Source organism: Oncorhynchus gorbuscha, linkage group LG03 (assembly GCF_021184085.1).
Source record: "Oncorhynchus gorbuscha isolate QuinsamMale2020 ecotype Even-year linkage group LG03, OgorEven_v1.0, whole genome shotgun sequence".
Taxonomy (NCBI): domain Eukaryota; kingdom Metazoa; phylum Chordata; class Actinopteri; order Salmoniformes; family Salmonidae; genus Oncorhynchus; species Oncorhynchus gorbuscha.
The window spans coordinates 70,414,585-70,428,651 of record NC_060175.1 but is presented as its reverse complement, the minus strand read 5'-3'; the positions used below and the strand labels follow the sequence as shown (position 1 = coordinate 70,428,651).

The following is a 14,067-nucleotide window of genomic DNA, read 5'->3' as shown; positions in this document are numbered from 1 at the left end:
CCCCATAATGACAAAGTGAAAATTGGTTTTTAGAAATGTTTGCAAATGGATTAAAGATTTTTTTAAACAGATATCTTATTTACATAAGTATTCAGACCCTTTGCTATGACTTGAAATTGAGCTCAGGTGCATCCTGTTTCCATTGATCATCCTTGAGATGATTCTACAACTTGATTGGAGTCCGCCTGTGGTAATTTCAATTAATTGGACATGATTTGGAAAGGCACACACCTGTCTATATAAGGTTCCACAGTTGACAGTGCATGTCAGAGCAAAAACCAAGCCATGTGGACAAAGGAATTGTCCGTAGAGCTCCGAGGCAGGCATGTGTCGAGGCACAGATCTGGGGAAGGGTACCAAAAAATGTCTGCGGCATTGAAGGTCCCCAAGAACACAGTGGCCTCCATCATTGGAAGAAGTCTTCCTAGAGCTGGCCGCCCGGCCAAACTGAGCAATCGGAGGAGAAGGGCCTTGGTCAGGGAGGTGACCAATAACCCTATGGTCAGTCTGACAGAGCTCTAGAGTTCCTCTGCGGAGATGGGAGAACCTTCCAGAAGGACAACCATCTCTGCAGCATTCCCCCAATCAGGCTTTTATGGTAGAGTGGCCAGACTGAAGCCACTCCTCAGTAACATGCACATGACAGCCCACTTGGAGTATGCCAAAAGGCACCTAAAGACTCTCAGACCATGAGAAACAAGATTCTCTGGTCTGATGAAACCAAGATTGAACTCTTTGGCCCGAATGCCAAGCGTCACTTCTAGAGGAAACCTGATGGTGGCAGCATCATGCCGTGGGGATGTTTTTCAGCTGCAAGGACTGGGAGACTAGTGAGGATCGAGGCAAAGATGAATGGAGCAAATTACAGAGAGAGCCTTGAGAAAAGCCTGCTCCAGAGAGCTCAGGACCTCAGACTGGGGCGAAAGTTCACCTTTCTACAGGACAACGACCCTAAGCACACAGCCAAGACAACGCAGGAATGGCATCGGGACAAGTCTCTGAATGTCCTTGAGTGCCCCAGCCAGAGCCCGGACTTGAACCCAATCGAACATCTCTGGAGAGACCTGAAAATAGCTGTGCATCAACGCTCCCCAACAAACCTGACAGAGCTTGAGAGGATCTGCAGAGAAGAAGGGAGAAACTCCCCAAATACAGGTGTGCCAAGCTTGTAGCGTCATACCCAAGAAGACTTGAGGCTGTAATCACTGCTAAAGGTGCTTCAACAAAGTACTGAGTAAAGCATCTGAATACTTATGTGAATGAAAAACAATGGGGGGGTCAACTAACTGAAACATTGGTTTAAATTCCACTGAACACATTGTCTTGAGCATACAGGAACACCATTGTCCGCTGCACCTGTCAAATCTCTCTCTCGAATTTCAAAAATGTTCTGTCTCAGCAGCTTTTTTTAAGGGAAGATGGAGGAGATTGCTAGTGGCCAGACTTGTTTGTTACTCCTGTATTTTTGTTATTTTATGAATGGTGAAGTGCACTTAACGCTAGCTATCTAGCCTGCAGGGTATGCCGGGTAGTCAATGGCATTGGATGGGAGCGCTGAGGGGAAACAAACATGCTTCTCCCCCACTTCTGAAGAAGTACCCTGCTAAAGCCCACAGCCCTTCTCCTGTTTGATTATCATCAGAGGCAACAGCAGGAATCAAGGTTTTCCTAAAAAGTGCTATTTATTAGTTGCTTTTTATTTGTTTGCATAATCAGTTACATAATCAGTCAACAATTAATTACTGCAAGTTAAAAAAAATAACACACCAAATGAAATAGGTTCAGAATGAATTGTTTTTCTGTCAAATCGTCATTGGGGCCAAGGGGACTTAAGTGCAGAAGAATTATAATTAAATCATCCTGAAGAATTATAACATAATGCACTGGATCTCCCATTTCCAAGTCAGAATGCTCACCATGTACCTGTCCCTCATACACTTCTCTCTCCTTACAGGCGCTCCACTTTGGTCATCACCACCAAGATATTCTGGGGAGGAAAGTACGTATTACACTTTTTTAAAACCTCTTTCTTTATGTGTGTGTGTGTGTGTGTGTGTGTGTGCGTGTGCGTGTGCGTGTGCGTGTGTGGTGCGTGTGTTAGAGGCAGTATTGAGGCTGTATGACTCTTAATTGTTTTCCTATGAGGAAACGGGGTCGATCCCCTCCTATGAGAATGCCCTTTCACTGAGGATCAATTAAAAGGGCATTCATTAGTGGCTGCTTATAAATAAATGATATGTACCCACTGATTCTTGAAGAATATAACGTATAAATGCCTCATGAGTATCAGGTATCAAGGTAAGACCCAAGTGTAGACTATGTGAAGTAACAATGTTTATTGTAACATCAGGGGCAGGCAAATGACAGGTCAAGGCTGGCAGGGGTCGATAATCCAGAGTAGGAGCAAAGGTACAGGATGGCAGGCAGGCTCAGGGTCAGGGACAGGCAGAGTTCGGTAATCCAGAGGTTGTGCAAAGGTACAGGACGGCGGGTAGGCTTACGGTCAGGGACAGGCAGAGTGGTCAGGCGGTTGGGTACAAGGTCAGGACAGGCAAGGGTCAAACACCAGGGGGACAAGAAAAAGAGAGGCTGAGAAAAGACAATAGCTGACAGGACAAACAAGATGAACTGGCATAGACAGACAGAAAACACAGGTATAAATTCCCAGAGGATAAGTGGGGAAGATGGACGACACCTGGAGGGGGTGGAGACAAGTACAAGGACAGGTGAAACAGATCAGGGCATGACAGTACACCCCTCCCTCTAGGGATGCCACATGGTGTTCCACCTGGGCGGATACTTGGTTGACTGTGGTGCCGGCGGGGAAAGTCGGCGATAATGGAAGGGTCCAGGATGGATGTCTTTAGCGGCAACCCAGCACCTCTCCTCCGGGCCATAACCCTCCCAGTCAACCAGGTACTGGAAACCACTGCCCCGTGATCAAACCCTCAGGAGGCGTCTCACCGTGTACTTTGGCTGGCCATCGATGACACGGGGAGAGGGATGGGCCTAGAAACAGAAAACAAGGGGGAATCAGACATGGTTTTGGCTCTAGACACAGAAAAGCTAGGAAAAATACAGAGGGTATGGGGCAACAGAGGATGAAAAACAGAGGGGCTAATGATCTTGGAGAGGGGGGAAAGGTCTCGGCTTCCGGGGGTGTAGCCGCGGCACTATAGCGACGTGCCAGCGCCTCAGGCTTGAACTTCTTGGATACCGGTTGGTGCTGTGGAAGCGAAGTGGCCCGGGCCTTACTAACCCCTCACGGAGGTCCTGGTACTCTGCGGAGCTGGCAGAGAGGTCCGGGGAAATTTCCTAGGAAGACGTCCCGGGGCAGGCAGAGCTGACTTCAGGCAATGAGTGTGGCAGGATGGGCTCCAGCCCACGGTGGCACCAGTAGCCCAGTCAATGGAGAGATTGTGTTACCTGGAGCCAAGAGAATCCCAATAACATGGGAACTAGCAGAAATTGTATCATCTCGCTGTGATTCCCCGACACTCGTAGGTTGACGGGGTGGTTTGGTGGGTGACCTGGCCTATAGAGTGCCCGTCCAGCGCCCTAACACCCATGGGAATGGGGAGGGGTTGAGTGGGGATACCCAGGTCGGACGCCAGGGCAACGTCCATGAGACTCACATTGGCCCCTGAATTGATGAGTACCTGGAGAGACTTGGACTGGTCGCCCCACAACAGGGTGGCATGGAGAGGGGGGTGAGTAAGGAGAGAAGACCAATTATCTTTAAGACCCACTAGTGTACTCACTCCAACAGATGAGCTAGGTCTCTTAAAGGGACAGGTAGACACAAAATGACCGGCAGTATCGCAATACAGACAACTCTAGGTCACAAGTCTGCGTATGCTTTCGGCTGGAGACAGCCTAGACCTGCATCAGCTCGGGAAGAGGTGAATCGGCAGTCTCCGGAGGCTCTTGGAGGGACTCGGGTAGGCTCGGATCCTCTCGGGGACGTAGACAACGGGGACTTCCGGAGTTCATCAGCTGCAAGGTGGGATCCCTGTGTGAGTGTTTGGGACTGCAATAGGACCTCTTCCGCAATCGGACCTCTACGTTCCTGTAGCCGACCATCAATCCGGATGATTAAAACGATGAGTGAGTCGAGATCTGTCGGTAGTTCTCGGGCTTCCAGCTCATCCTTTATCTCCTCCGATAATATGGGAACTTGTCGAACAGTGGTTCCAGGTACCCTCTGCTGCTAGCGTGCGGAACTCCATCGCATAGTCTGCAACACTGAGGGTGTCCTGCCGAAGCTGGAGAACTTCCGGGCAGTCTCTCTCCCGGACAACGGAGCCTCAAACTTTTCTCACCTCTGCCACGAATACCTCCAGACTGAGGCAGATGGCGGATTGTTTCTCCAACACCGCCGTGGCCAGGGAAGTGCCCTCCCGGACATCAGCGTAATAATGTACACTACATTTGAGTGGTCTGAGGGGAACGAAGAAGGCTGTAGCTCAAATGAGGGAGCACTGGGAGAGAAAGGCCCGGCAGGTTCTGGAATCTCTATCGTAGCGCTCCGGGGGAGGTTAGCGGGGTTCCAGGGAAACCGGGGTGACGGCACTGCTACCAGCCTAGTTAGAGGGACTAGGAGGTTACTGTTGTGGTAGGCTGCCTAGTAGGCAACCCACGGAATTTCTCCTGCAATGCGTCCATGACTAGGTCGTGTCGTTCGGCCACGGCCTGGAATCCTTCCATCAGACCACAAAGCAACTCCTCGTGCCTACCAATGGTGGCTCCTTCGGAGGAGATGGCATTGCAGAGCTGGACCAAGTCTACTGGGTCAGTCATGGCCAGTTTGTACTATCAGGTATCAAGGTAAGACCCAAATGCAGACTGTGTGAAGTAACAATGTTTATTGTAACAACAAGGGCAGGCAAACGACAGGTCACGGCAGGCAGGGGTCGATAATCCAGAGTAGAAGCAAAGGTACAGGACGGCAGGCAGGCTCAGAGACAGGCAGAGTGGTCAGGCGGGTGGGTACAGATCAGGACAGGCAAGGGTCAAAAATGAGAAAAAGAGAGGCTGGGAAAAGACAGTAGCTGACAGGACAAAGGCTGCTAAGCTTGACAAACAAGACAAACTGGCACGTACAGACAGAAAACACAGGTATAAATACCCAGAGGATAAGTGGGGAAGATGGACGAGGGGGTGGAGACAAGCACAAGGTCAGGTGAAACAGATCAGGGCAAGACAAGAGCTTGGTTCAAGTGTCCTACCCCATCAGAACTCAAAATATAAGCTTATTTCACTCGAATGTTTGTAAAAAATAATACTAAAAAAATAAATGTAAACAACCACTGTAATAGCCTAAAAACATGGATAAAACTATAATTTTGATAACATGGATAATCAGTCCTTGCATCCATAGCGTGGTCTATTAATTTGAAAGCGGTTAGATTTCTCCAGCCCATCCCTCAGGTTTTACTGAAACAGTTGCAGGGAGAACACTTAGTCAATGTTTTAATTAAGAATTGCTGCTTGAATGGTCTTGCCTAGCACTGACAGGAGGCACCAATTCAACTTTAATACGTTTCTGTCTTGCATCATAGAGATGGATAGAGGGCACATGCTGCACCTGCTAAAACATGCTGTGTGTAAAATGTGCCCTCTATCTATCTCTATGTCTCACATTCAACCCACCAATATGGATCGAATACAGTGAACATCTGTACTGTATCAGTTACAGTATGACATGTGAAACTGTGAATTGTAGCACGGAGATGTTAATAAATCCTCTTAGGGATGATGCGGAATTGAGTTCCTGTGCAGGAACATCAATCAGCGGAAATTTCAGAGCGCCACCTATAGTTTTCGATAAAACTCAAACTTTCATTAAAACACACATGCAAGGTACTGAATTAAAGCTACACTCGTTGTGAATCTAGCCACCAAATCAGATTTGTAATATGCTTTTCGGCGAAAGCATGAGAAGCTATTATCTGATAGCATGCACCCCCCAAAATACCAGAACGTCACCTAAACAACAGATTTTGTGGTAGCCGGCGCTACACAAAACGCAGAATTAAAATATAAAACATTCATTACCTTTGACGAGCTTCTCTGTTGGCACTCCTATATGTCCCATAAACATCACAATTGGGTCTTTTTCCCGATTAAATCCGTCATTGTATACCCAAAATGTAATTTCATGAAGGCCTGTCTGATCCAGGAAAATTCTGCTTTACAAGACGCAACGTCACTTTTTAAAATTACAAAAACTTTTACAAATCACTTCAAAACTACTTTTCTAAACCAACTTTAGGTATTAATAAACGTTAATAATCTATCACATTGATCACGGGGCGATCTGTATTCGATAGCAGCAAGTCTTGAAATCATACTCCATGTTTTCACTTTCATAACATCCTCTGGTGCGCCCCAAGACAGGAAGTGCCTATACGTCATCTCACCAAGGATAAACCAGCCATGAAATGCCAATACTGGCGACAACGTGTGGAAGCTGTAGGGATTCTAATCGGATCCTCATCTATTTTCTCTCGCCGTAAACAATACATTGACTGGCGGATGAATATTTTGTTTTTGTTTTTGGTGAACAGTTTTCCCAGGGATTTTTACTCCTAAACACGTTCTGTTATAGCCACAGACACGATTTAACCCGTTTTAGAGACTTCAGAGTGTTTTCTATACACACATACTTATCATATGCATATACTATATTCCTGGCATGAGTAGCAGGACTTTGAAATGTTGTGCGATTTTTAACAAAAATCTGCAAAAATTCGCATCATCCCTAACATACATCCTGACAAGGGCATTTGTTGTTTGCTTATCAGAGCAGAAACAGAAAGAGGGTTGTCCAGAAAACATATCATCGAAGGTAAGCCATTTTAAGCCACTTTTATACTGAGTTATTATTACATGGACAGTGTGGTAGCCTATATACTTTCAGGATATCAATATGACATTTGGATCCAATCCAGTCATTCACTACATTCAGTACATCCTGTATATACAGTGCATACATGAGAGCATTAAAAACAAACAGGATTCTGGCTTTAATGTAAAGTATTACCGTTATCTTGATGGTCTTTGCCCTATATAATGCAGGACTAAGGGCATCGCTAGACCGACTGCAGCTAGAGTATGTGGATGTCGTTTTCGCAAACAGACCAGACCCCAACACACCTATGGAAGGTAGGCAGCACTCTTCTTTGAATGCTGTTTGTTTACATTCATCTGTGGTATGTTCAGTGCTGTGCATCTGCTGCACCGTGACATATTCTTGTCATAAACAGACCACCTTGCATCCAGTGGTGCAGCGGTGCGGTAATAATGTTCGGCCAGACTAGAGTCTCATGCGTACATATTATCTACAGACAGATAAATGGCTCTGTGGTTTGGACCTTAAGGTTACATTTACTTTTATTGGGTACATAAGTCTTACGTTTTTCGAATCCTAGATGTAGAGATAGGACACAGTTGACAGCTCAAACATCCTCTTTGCATAACAACTGCAGTAATATATGATTGTCTAAACCCAAACCTACCGAACAGGGGCATGGGCAATGGTTGACAAATTTCTATTCCTGTCACTGATTGAAATGGTCAGTAAAGCATTGTGAACTTTGAACTTGAGCTCAGTCAGTGCATGATGGGGCTCGCTGTATTGGGCTGTGGCTCCCACCCTGCAGGCCCTTATGTATACTTCCAGATGTCATTCATTCACAGACTGGTCAACGTCTTCACTCTCTTTGTTTTTGTCACCAGGAGACCCATTTCACACCTCAAAGTCCAAGACATTCATCATAGAAGGTACATGGTACCCTTAGTCAAAACAAAGTGTTCAATCAAACACCCCTTTAAACGAAAGGCATTTTATGGCAGTGACTTGATAAAAGTAGTCCTCCCTCTGTTATCCTACCATTCAAAACCCCATTTAAATCCATAAAATGTTGGACTTTTCGTAGTGCTAGCACAAAAGGGTGGTCTACTGTAGTAGATTGATTGAGTGTTTGATTCATATTTGATAACGTTACATCTTGTAAGTACATTTTGGAGAAATTCACAGAATTTCATGGATCCCTCAATCATTGTAAAAAAACAAAAAATCCGTAACTTGTTTCCTTTCTCATTTTCACTTCAAAGCTTTTTTTTTCCCCTCATGTTTTCACCATCAATTCATGACTATAACCGATATGTTTAGTTGACAGAAATAAATAAACTGTTTCTGGGCTCATAATGCCAATAATGCCAATGTGGGCAGTTTCAGTCGTCTTGAAAAGGCAATTTCCACTTTTTGTTGTTGGAAGAAATGAAACTTAAAGATGTCCATTCTCTCCCCGACTGACAATTGTAACCAAAATATGATGTAATGCTTCCAGAATCGTTTGATTTACTTAGTTGGGTGTCTTTCAATTTCTCTGTCTGTTTCTTTTCTCTCTCGCTTGTTCGCTCTCTCCAACTGTAACTTCTTATGCCAGATGAAGGCAATTATGTGGAGTTCCATACCATATAGAAAGAAAATCAGGATATGAGGTGTACCAAGCCACGTGTACCATTACACTAGTCATAAAACATTGTGAAAGCCCCATACCAAACCATTCCTGACCATTACTGTTGTCGTTAGCATCACTCATCCCTCCCATTTCTCATACGACTGGCTTGGTTTCCTTTTACTTTGCAAGATGACCGCTGTCGGTGCTGCTGCGGCCTCCATTGTGAACGCTGTCTTGACTGCAGTGTCTGTCTCTCTCTTGCCTGAGCATGCAACCCATCAGGGCTTTGTTCCAGCCAAGCAGTAACCCAATTATACTAATCAGAGTCTTGATTAAATACTAATTAATGGGTGGAATAGGTTTTATACTTGGGTGGAACAAAAACGTGCACCCATATGTGCCATAGGAGGGAAAGAATGCATACCCCCAGGCTAGATGATGGTTTTGGAGCCACTGAAGCCTTATTCACAAATCTTCCTTTTTTTCTCTTTACAACAGTTAAAGCCTGTACAGATTTAACAGCAGAGAAGAGACAATACGTTTTTATGCCGTTTTAGAACAAAGTTTGCTTGATCTGAATGGTCTAGTTTTAGAATGTCTAATTTTGGCTGCTGGAGTTTACAGAATTCCACCTGTCAAAACTTAGCCAAAGACTTGAGACGAGACTGGTCCGTTTAGCCAATCAGAAAACAGTATGTTGACATTCTGTTTTAGCCAAGCAGATAGGTAGCTAGCCAAGCAGACAGCTAGCCAACTATTTTGCTCTAGCTAGCCTAGCTTGCTGATATATCTCTGACAAGTTACAAAGTGGGCCCTGTTTCTGGTGCATGTATTTTCATGATACTTGTTTGCTACAACAAGTGGTAACTGTCTCAGAGTTTTAAAAAATCTGAATGCGCATCTTTAGTCAGCTGTTCTAAAACACATCATTTTAAAACGGGCTAGTTTTTTTCTCGTCTCCTCTCTCCATATGTCAGCGTTATATCTCAAATAAAATAAAATATCATTTTACAGCAGGTAGAAAAGGTGCAGTGAAATACTTGTGTGCTAGCTCCCACAACATTGCAGTTCAATAATCAATATCAGCTATGAAAGGACATTTACTGAAGTAAATGTGGTGTGCTTGCTAGTCTTGAATTCTTTATGGTTGTGAAATAGTAGTGTTAGTGGTAGTGATGGCAGTAGTGATGGTGGTAGTAGTAGTAGTAATGGTAGTAATAGTGTTTTCATAGGCTGTGTTAGCTATAGTGACCTATTTTGGAGTGGTTTGTAGGCGTGGGGCTATTATAGTGGGTTATAGTGGGCTAGTATAGTAGGCTAGAGTACTATATCATCATAAGGCATATCATATATTTTTAAGTTGTCAATGTTTTAGTTGTAACATTCTGTAAGTTTTGTGCCAGTTATTTCAGTTTAGAATGTTGAGGCCTGAATTCCACCATTGAAATAAATGGAGATAAGACAAGCTTCATAGTTTATAAAGTAGGAATGGTATCAAAAAACGGTGTTGAAGCCATCTATGTTGAGTCTGTCTCCACATGTCAACATTGGGGTGGTGTTTGTAGCTGAAATGGCTCAGTGGTGAATCCAAATGTTGCCTTTGAAGTCTATGGAGCTTTTATGCAAATATAAAACTGTTATAGTTCCAAAAGCACAAAGAGCATCAACAATCTTTTAACATGCAATCTAAGTTGAGTCAGTCTGTACATGTCAGTATTTGGTTTGGTGTTTGTAGCATTAACGGTTCAATTAGTATTGAAATGTGTTCTTTAGGATGTCTATTGATAGTATTTTGTTTCCTATGAATTAATGTTGGCTAATCCAAATTCTTCGCTTTAAGGCCTTTAAAGCTTTTATGGACATTTTAGAATGGTTGTAGTTCAAATAGTATAAATTGTATCAAAAAGCTGTATTCAAGCGCACTATTCCAGAATGGTGTCGACGTTTTTGAGTTTGAATGGCGTTTCTAGCTTAAACCATTGAAAACTAGCAGCGACTGGTATTTCTTCCATTAAAGTCTATAGCCCCTAAAATATATTTGGGTTTATGCAAATATGGTTGCAGTATGGAAAGTATAATTCGTATCAAAACGTTTTCTTCAAGCAACAGTACCAGTGGCAATCTGCACGTTTTAAAGTTGCTTTGGTGTTGGTATATTTAACGGCTCAAGAGTATTGGCGAATCCAAATACTTCCCATTTAAGCCTAGGTACCACCATTAAACAGTGATGGTTCAGAAAGTATACATGGTATCAAAACGCTGAATACAAACAACCTATTCCAGACCAGTCTGCACATTTTAAAGTTTGAATGGCGTTTCTTGCTTAAACGGTTGAAGACTAGTTAAGGGCTACATTTTTTACCATTCAAGTCTATGGCCATTGAAATGCATTGGGATTTATGCAAGTATGGTTGTAGTGTGAAAAGTTTTTTCAAGTGCACTGCAGATGGTGAGCCTACATGTTTGAAAGTTGTTTTGGTATCGGTAGATTTTACGGTTTTGACGCTACATGTGGCCGTGGAGAGAATAAGAAGAAGAAGACGTTTTAACAGTTTCTAAAAATGAACTTGTAATATAAGAGTTATTATGCATAGTAATAGCCAGATATGTACACAATAGGATCTAAAGTATAGAGTATAGATAATGAATGTGCTATGTCAAGTACAACTGTATTTACAAATATAAAATGGGTAGTATCTTGGTCGCGGTGTTGAATAAATAATATATACTAGAGCAGCACTGTGTGTGTGTGTGTGTGTGTGTGTGTGTGTGTGTGTGTGTGTGTGTGTGTGTGTGTGTGTGTGTGTGTGTGTGTGTGTGTGTGTGTGTGTGTGTGTGTGTGTGTGTGTGTGTGTGTGTGTGTGTGTGTGTGTGTGTGTGTGTGTGTGTGTGTGTGTGCGCCTTCAGAAATTATTCACACCCCTTGTGAATTTTGTTGTGTTACTAGGTGGGTTTCAAATGTATTTTAAAAAAAAGGTTTGTCAATGATCTACACAAAATACTCTAATGTCAAAGTGGAAGACTAATTCGAACATTTGTCAAAAATGTTTGAAAAATAAAACACATATAGCTTTATTATATAAGTATTCAACAGTGATTACAGCTTCGAGTCTTTCTGAGTATGTCTCTAAGAATCAGAGAGGGGTGGGGGTCTGCCATAATCGACATCCACGTCTTCAGTGCCCGGAGAACAGTGGGTTAACTACCTTGCTCAGGGGCAGAACAACAGATTTTTACCTTGTCAGCTCGGGGATTCGATCCAGCAAGGTTGCCTGTATCTTTGTACTGATTGAGTGCATTGATACACCATCTAAAGTGGATATAATAACCTGATCAAAGGGATATTCAATGTCTGCTTTTTATAAAAATGTTACCCATTTACCATTAGGTGTCCTTCTTTGCGAGGCATTGGAAAAACCTCCCTGGTCTTTCTGGTTGAATCTGTGTTTGAAATTCACCACTTGACTGAAGGACCTTTAAAATAATTGTGTGTGTGGGGAACAGGATGGGGTAGTCATTTAAACACTGTTATTGCACACAGAGTGAGTACATGCTACTTATTATGCGACTTAATAAGCTCATTTGTACTTTAGGCTTGCCATAACAAAGGGGTTGAATACTTATTTTTCAACAAAGGGGTTGTTCATTTCTAAAAATGTCTAAAAAAAGAATTCCACTTTGACATTGTGTGTAGGTCAGTGACACACAATCTCAATTGAATCCATTTTTAATTCAGGCCGTATCACAACAACATGTGGAAAAAGTCAAGGGGTGGGAATACTTTCTGACGGCACATTAGGTAACTGCTGTTTGACTTGACATGAAACTTAATTTAAGTTTAATCCCGGGGCTGAGCTAGTGCATGTATGAAATGTGTTTGTAGAGTGAAAAAAAAACCTATTGACTGAGTTGAATGAAGCTCAATGGAAGTGGCCCCTTGTAGTTACATGTAACAATGTCACATTTTGGGTCGAGTTATGAAGTAATTCACAGTTGTCTTTCAAACGTGTAATTATAAAACAGTTACATAGTGGAACAAGAAAATGTGTAAAAACATATGACAGAATCTTCAGCAATTGGATGTGTAATTATACATTCCCTGTTCCAATTGTGTAATAACTGACAGCGCTATAACCTTATTACATATAGTTACAGTATAACACCTATGTAATTACTATGTTGTTACTTCAGTTATAACTGTAATTACATAGTAATAGGGGAAACATAAAATACTGAATGTCTCATTATCTGACAGCATGACATGTTTAAAATTAAATTGTTCTGCTAGATTATGAGATTTACAGTATTTTTTTTGCACAGAGCTGTTCTCTTTAAAACAGCCTGTTTTTAAAATGTAATGTTTCTTATATAAAAGTAGCATGAAAAGCTTTGAAGAAAACTCTGGGTTTTGGATTGACCCTACTGCTATTCTGACTCTGACATGAATAGTGTTGTTTTGCCCAGATAAAATTGGTATTTGACTGTCTGATTTGTGACTGTAAAAACTTAACGCATAAATACCTTTGTGTGTCAAATCAAAACAAAAGCCAAAAAAAAAAAGAAAATCAATGTCAATTGACTCCCCAAAAAAATGACATAGTATCCTTCTCTCCCCATATGTTTCCTTGCTGATTATTGAAACTGATGTATACATTAACCAGGTAGCTCCTTTGTGCTTTTACCCTTTGTCCAAAATTCTACGTGGACTTTCCTTCTATCTCCTCTTTCTCTTTCAATTCTCGTACATCCCTCTCCTCAATACCTTTCCACCCTCTCTCTTAATCTCACCTGTTCCCACCACTGCTCTTCTCCAATGTCGGGGCCAATGGGTGAATGGTGTCTTTTGATTGGCAGAGACGGTGCGGGCAATGACCCATGTGATCAACCAGGGTATGGCCATGTACTGGGGAACGTCGCGCTGGAGCTCCATGGAGATCATGGTGAGTTGGAAAACGGTTGAAACACGATTGAACCACAAAATAATCAATGACTTATTCCCATCACTGTATTGTTACGATATTACATTGCTCGTCCCTGAGCCTGTTTGCTGCTGTTCGTTGTCTGTCCTATAGGAGGCGTACTCAGTGGCCAGGCAGTTCAACCTGATACCCCCTATATGTGAGCAGGCTGAGTACCACATGTTCCAGAGGGAGAAGGTGGAGGTGCAGCTTCCCGAGCTCTTCCACAAAATAGGTAAGTTACACAGCAACCGTCTGCCTCCCTTCGGTTTGACCCATAAAGGTGGATAGAGGATGCACTTAGTACAACGATAAAAGATGTGTGCCCTCTTTCCATCTCGATTGTTCCAGCGTTTAATAAGGGTAGATCCTGAAAGAGCTGAGGTCTGCCATTTGTGCCACAATAATACTCCATGTGCTGCTATTCATGTTTGGTAATGTGGCTAATGCTAGCCAAAAGTTGTGATAATTGTAATGTAGCTAATATACATTATTTGTATTTTGAATTAATCACTCTTAGGAGATGCTCTCAGTCCAAGTAGCTTGTCAAGGCACATAAAGACCAAGGCATGGAAGTCATAATGGCGGTAAATCTGGGTATTCATTAGGCACCAAATGGAAGAAAACGGACTGAAACATAG

General features: G+C 42.8%; 1 protein-coding gene across 6 annotated transcripts in view; it reads left to right on the top strand.

Annotated features, from left to right (window-relative positions):
- LOC124031823 (voltage-gated potassium channel subunit beta-2-like) overlaps positions 1 to 14,067 on the top strand; it is a 124,080-nt gene that overhangs the window by 98,257 nt on the left and 11,756 nt on the right. For 3 of the 6 annotated variants that reach the window (XM_046343531.1, XM_046343529.1, XM_046343532.1), the window contains 6 exons: positions 1,955 to 1,999; positions 6,807 to 6,850; positions 7,081 to 7,167; positions 7,741 to 7,785; positions 13,323 to 13,408; positions 13,541 to 13,661. In XM_046343531.1, the coding sequence (XP_046199487.1) occupies positions 1,955 to 1,999; positions 6,807 to 6,850; positions 7,081 to 7,167; positions 7,741 to 7,785; positions 13,323 to 13,408; positions 13,541 to 13,661 (428 nt within the window). The remainder of the gene's footprint in view (positions 1 to 1,954; positions 2,000 to 6,806; positions 6,851 to 7,080; positions 7,168 to 7,740; positions 7,786 to 13,322; positions 13,409 to 13,540; positions 13,662 to 14,067) is intronic. The other 3 variants (XM_046343534.1, XM_046343530.1, XM_046343533.1) reach the window with 1 other exon arrangement.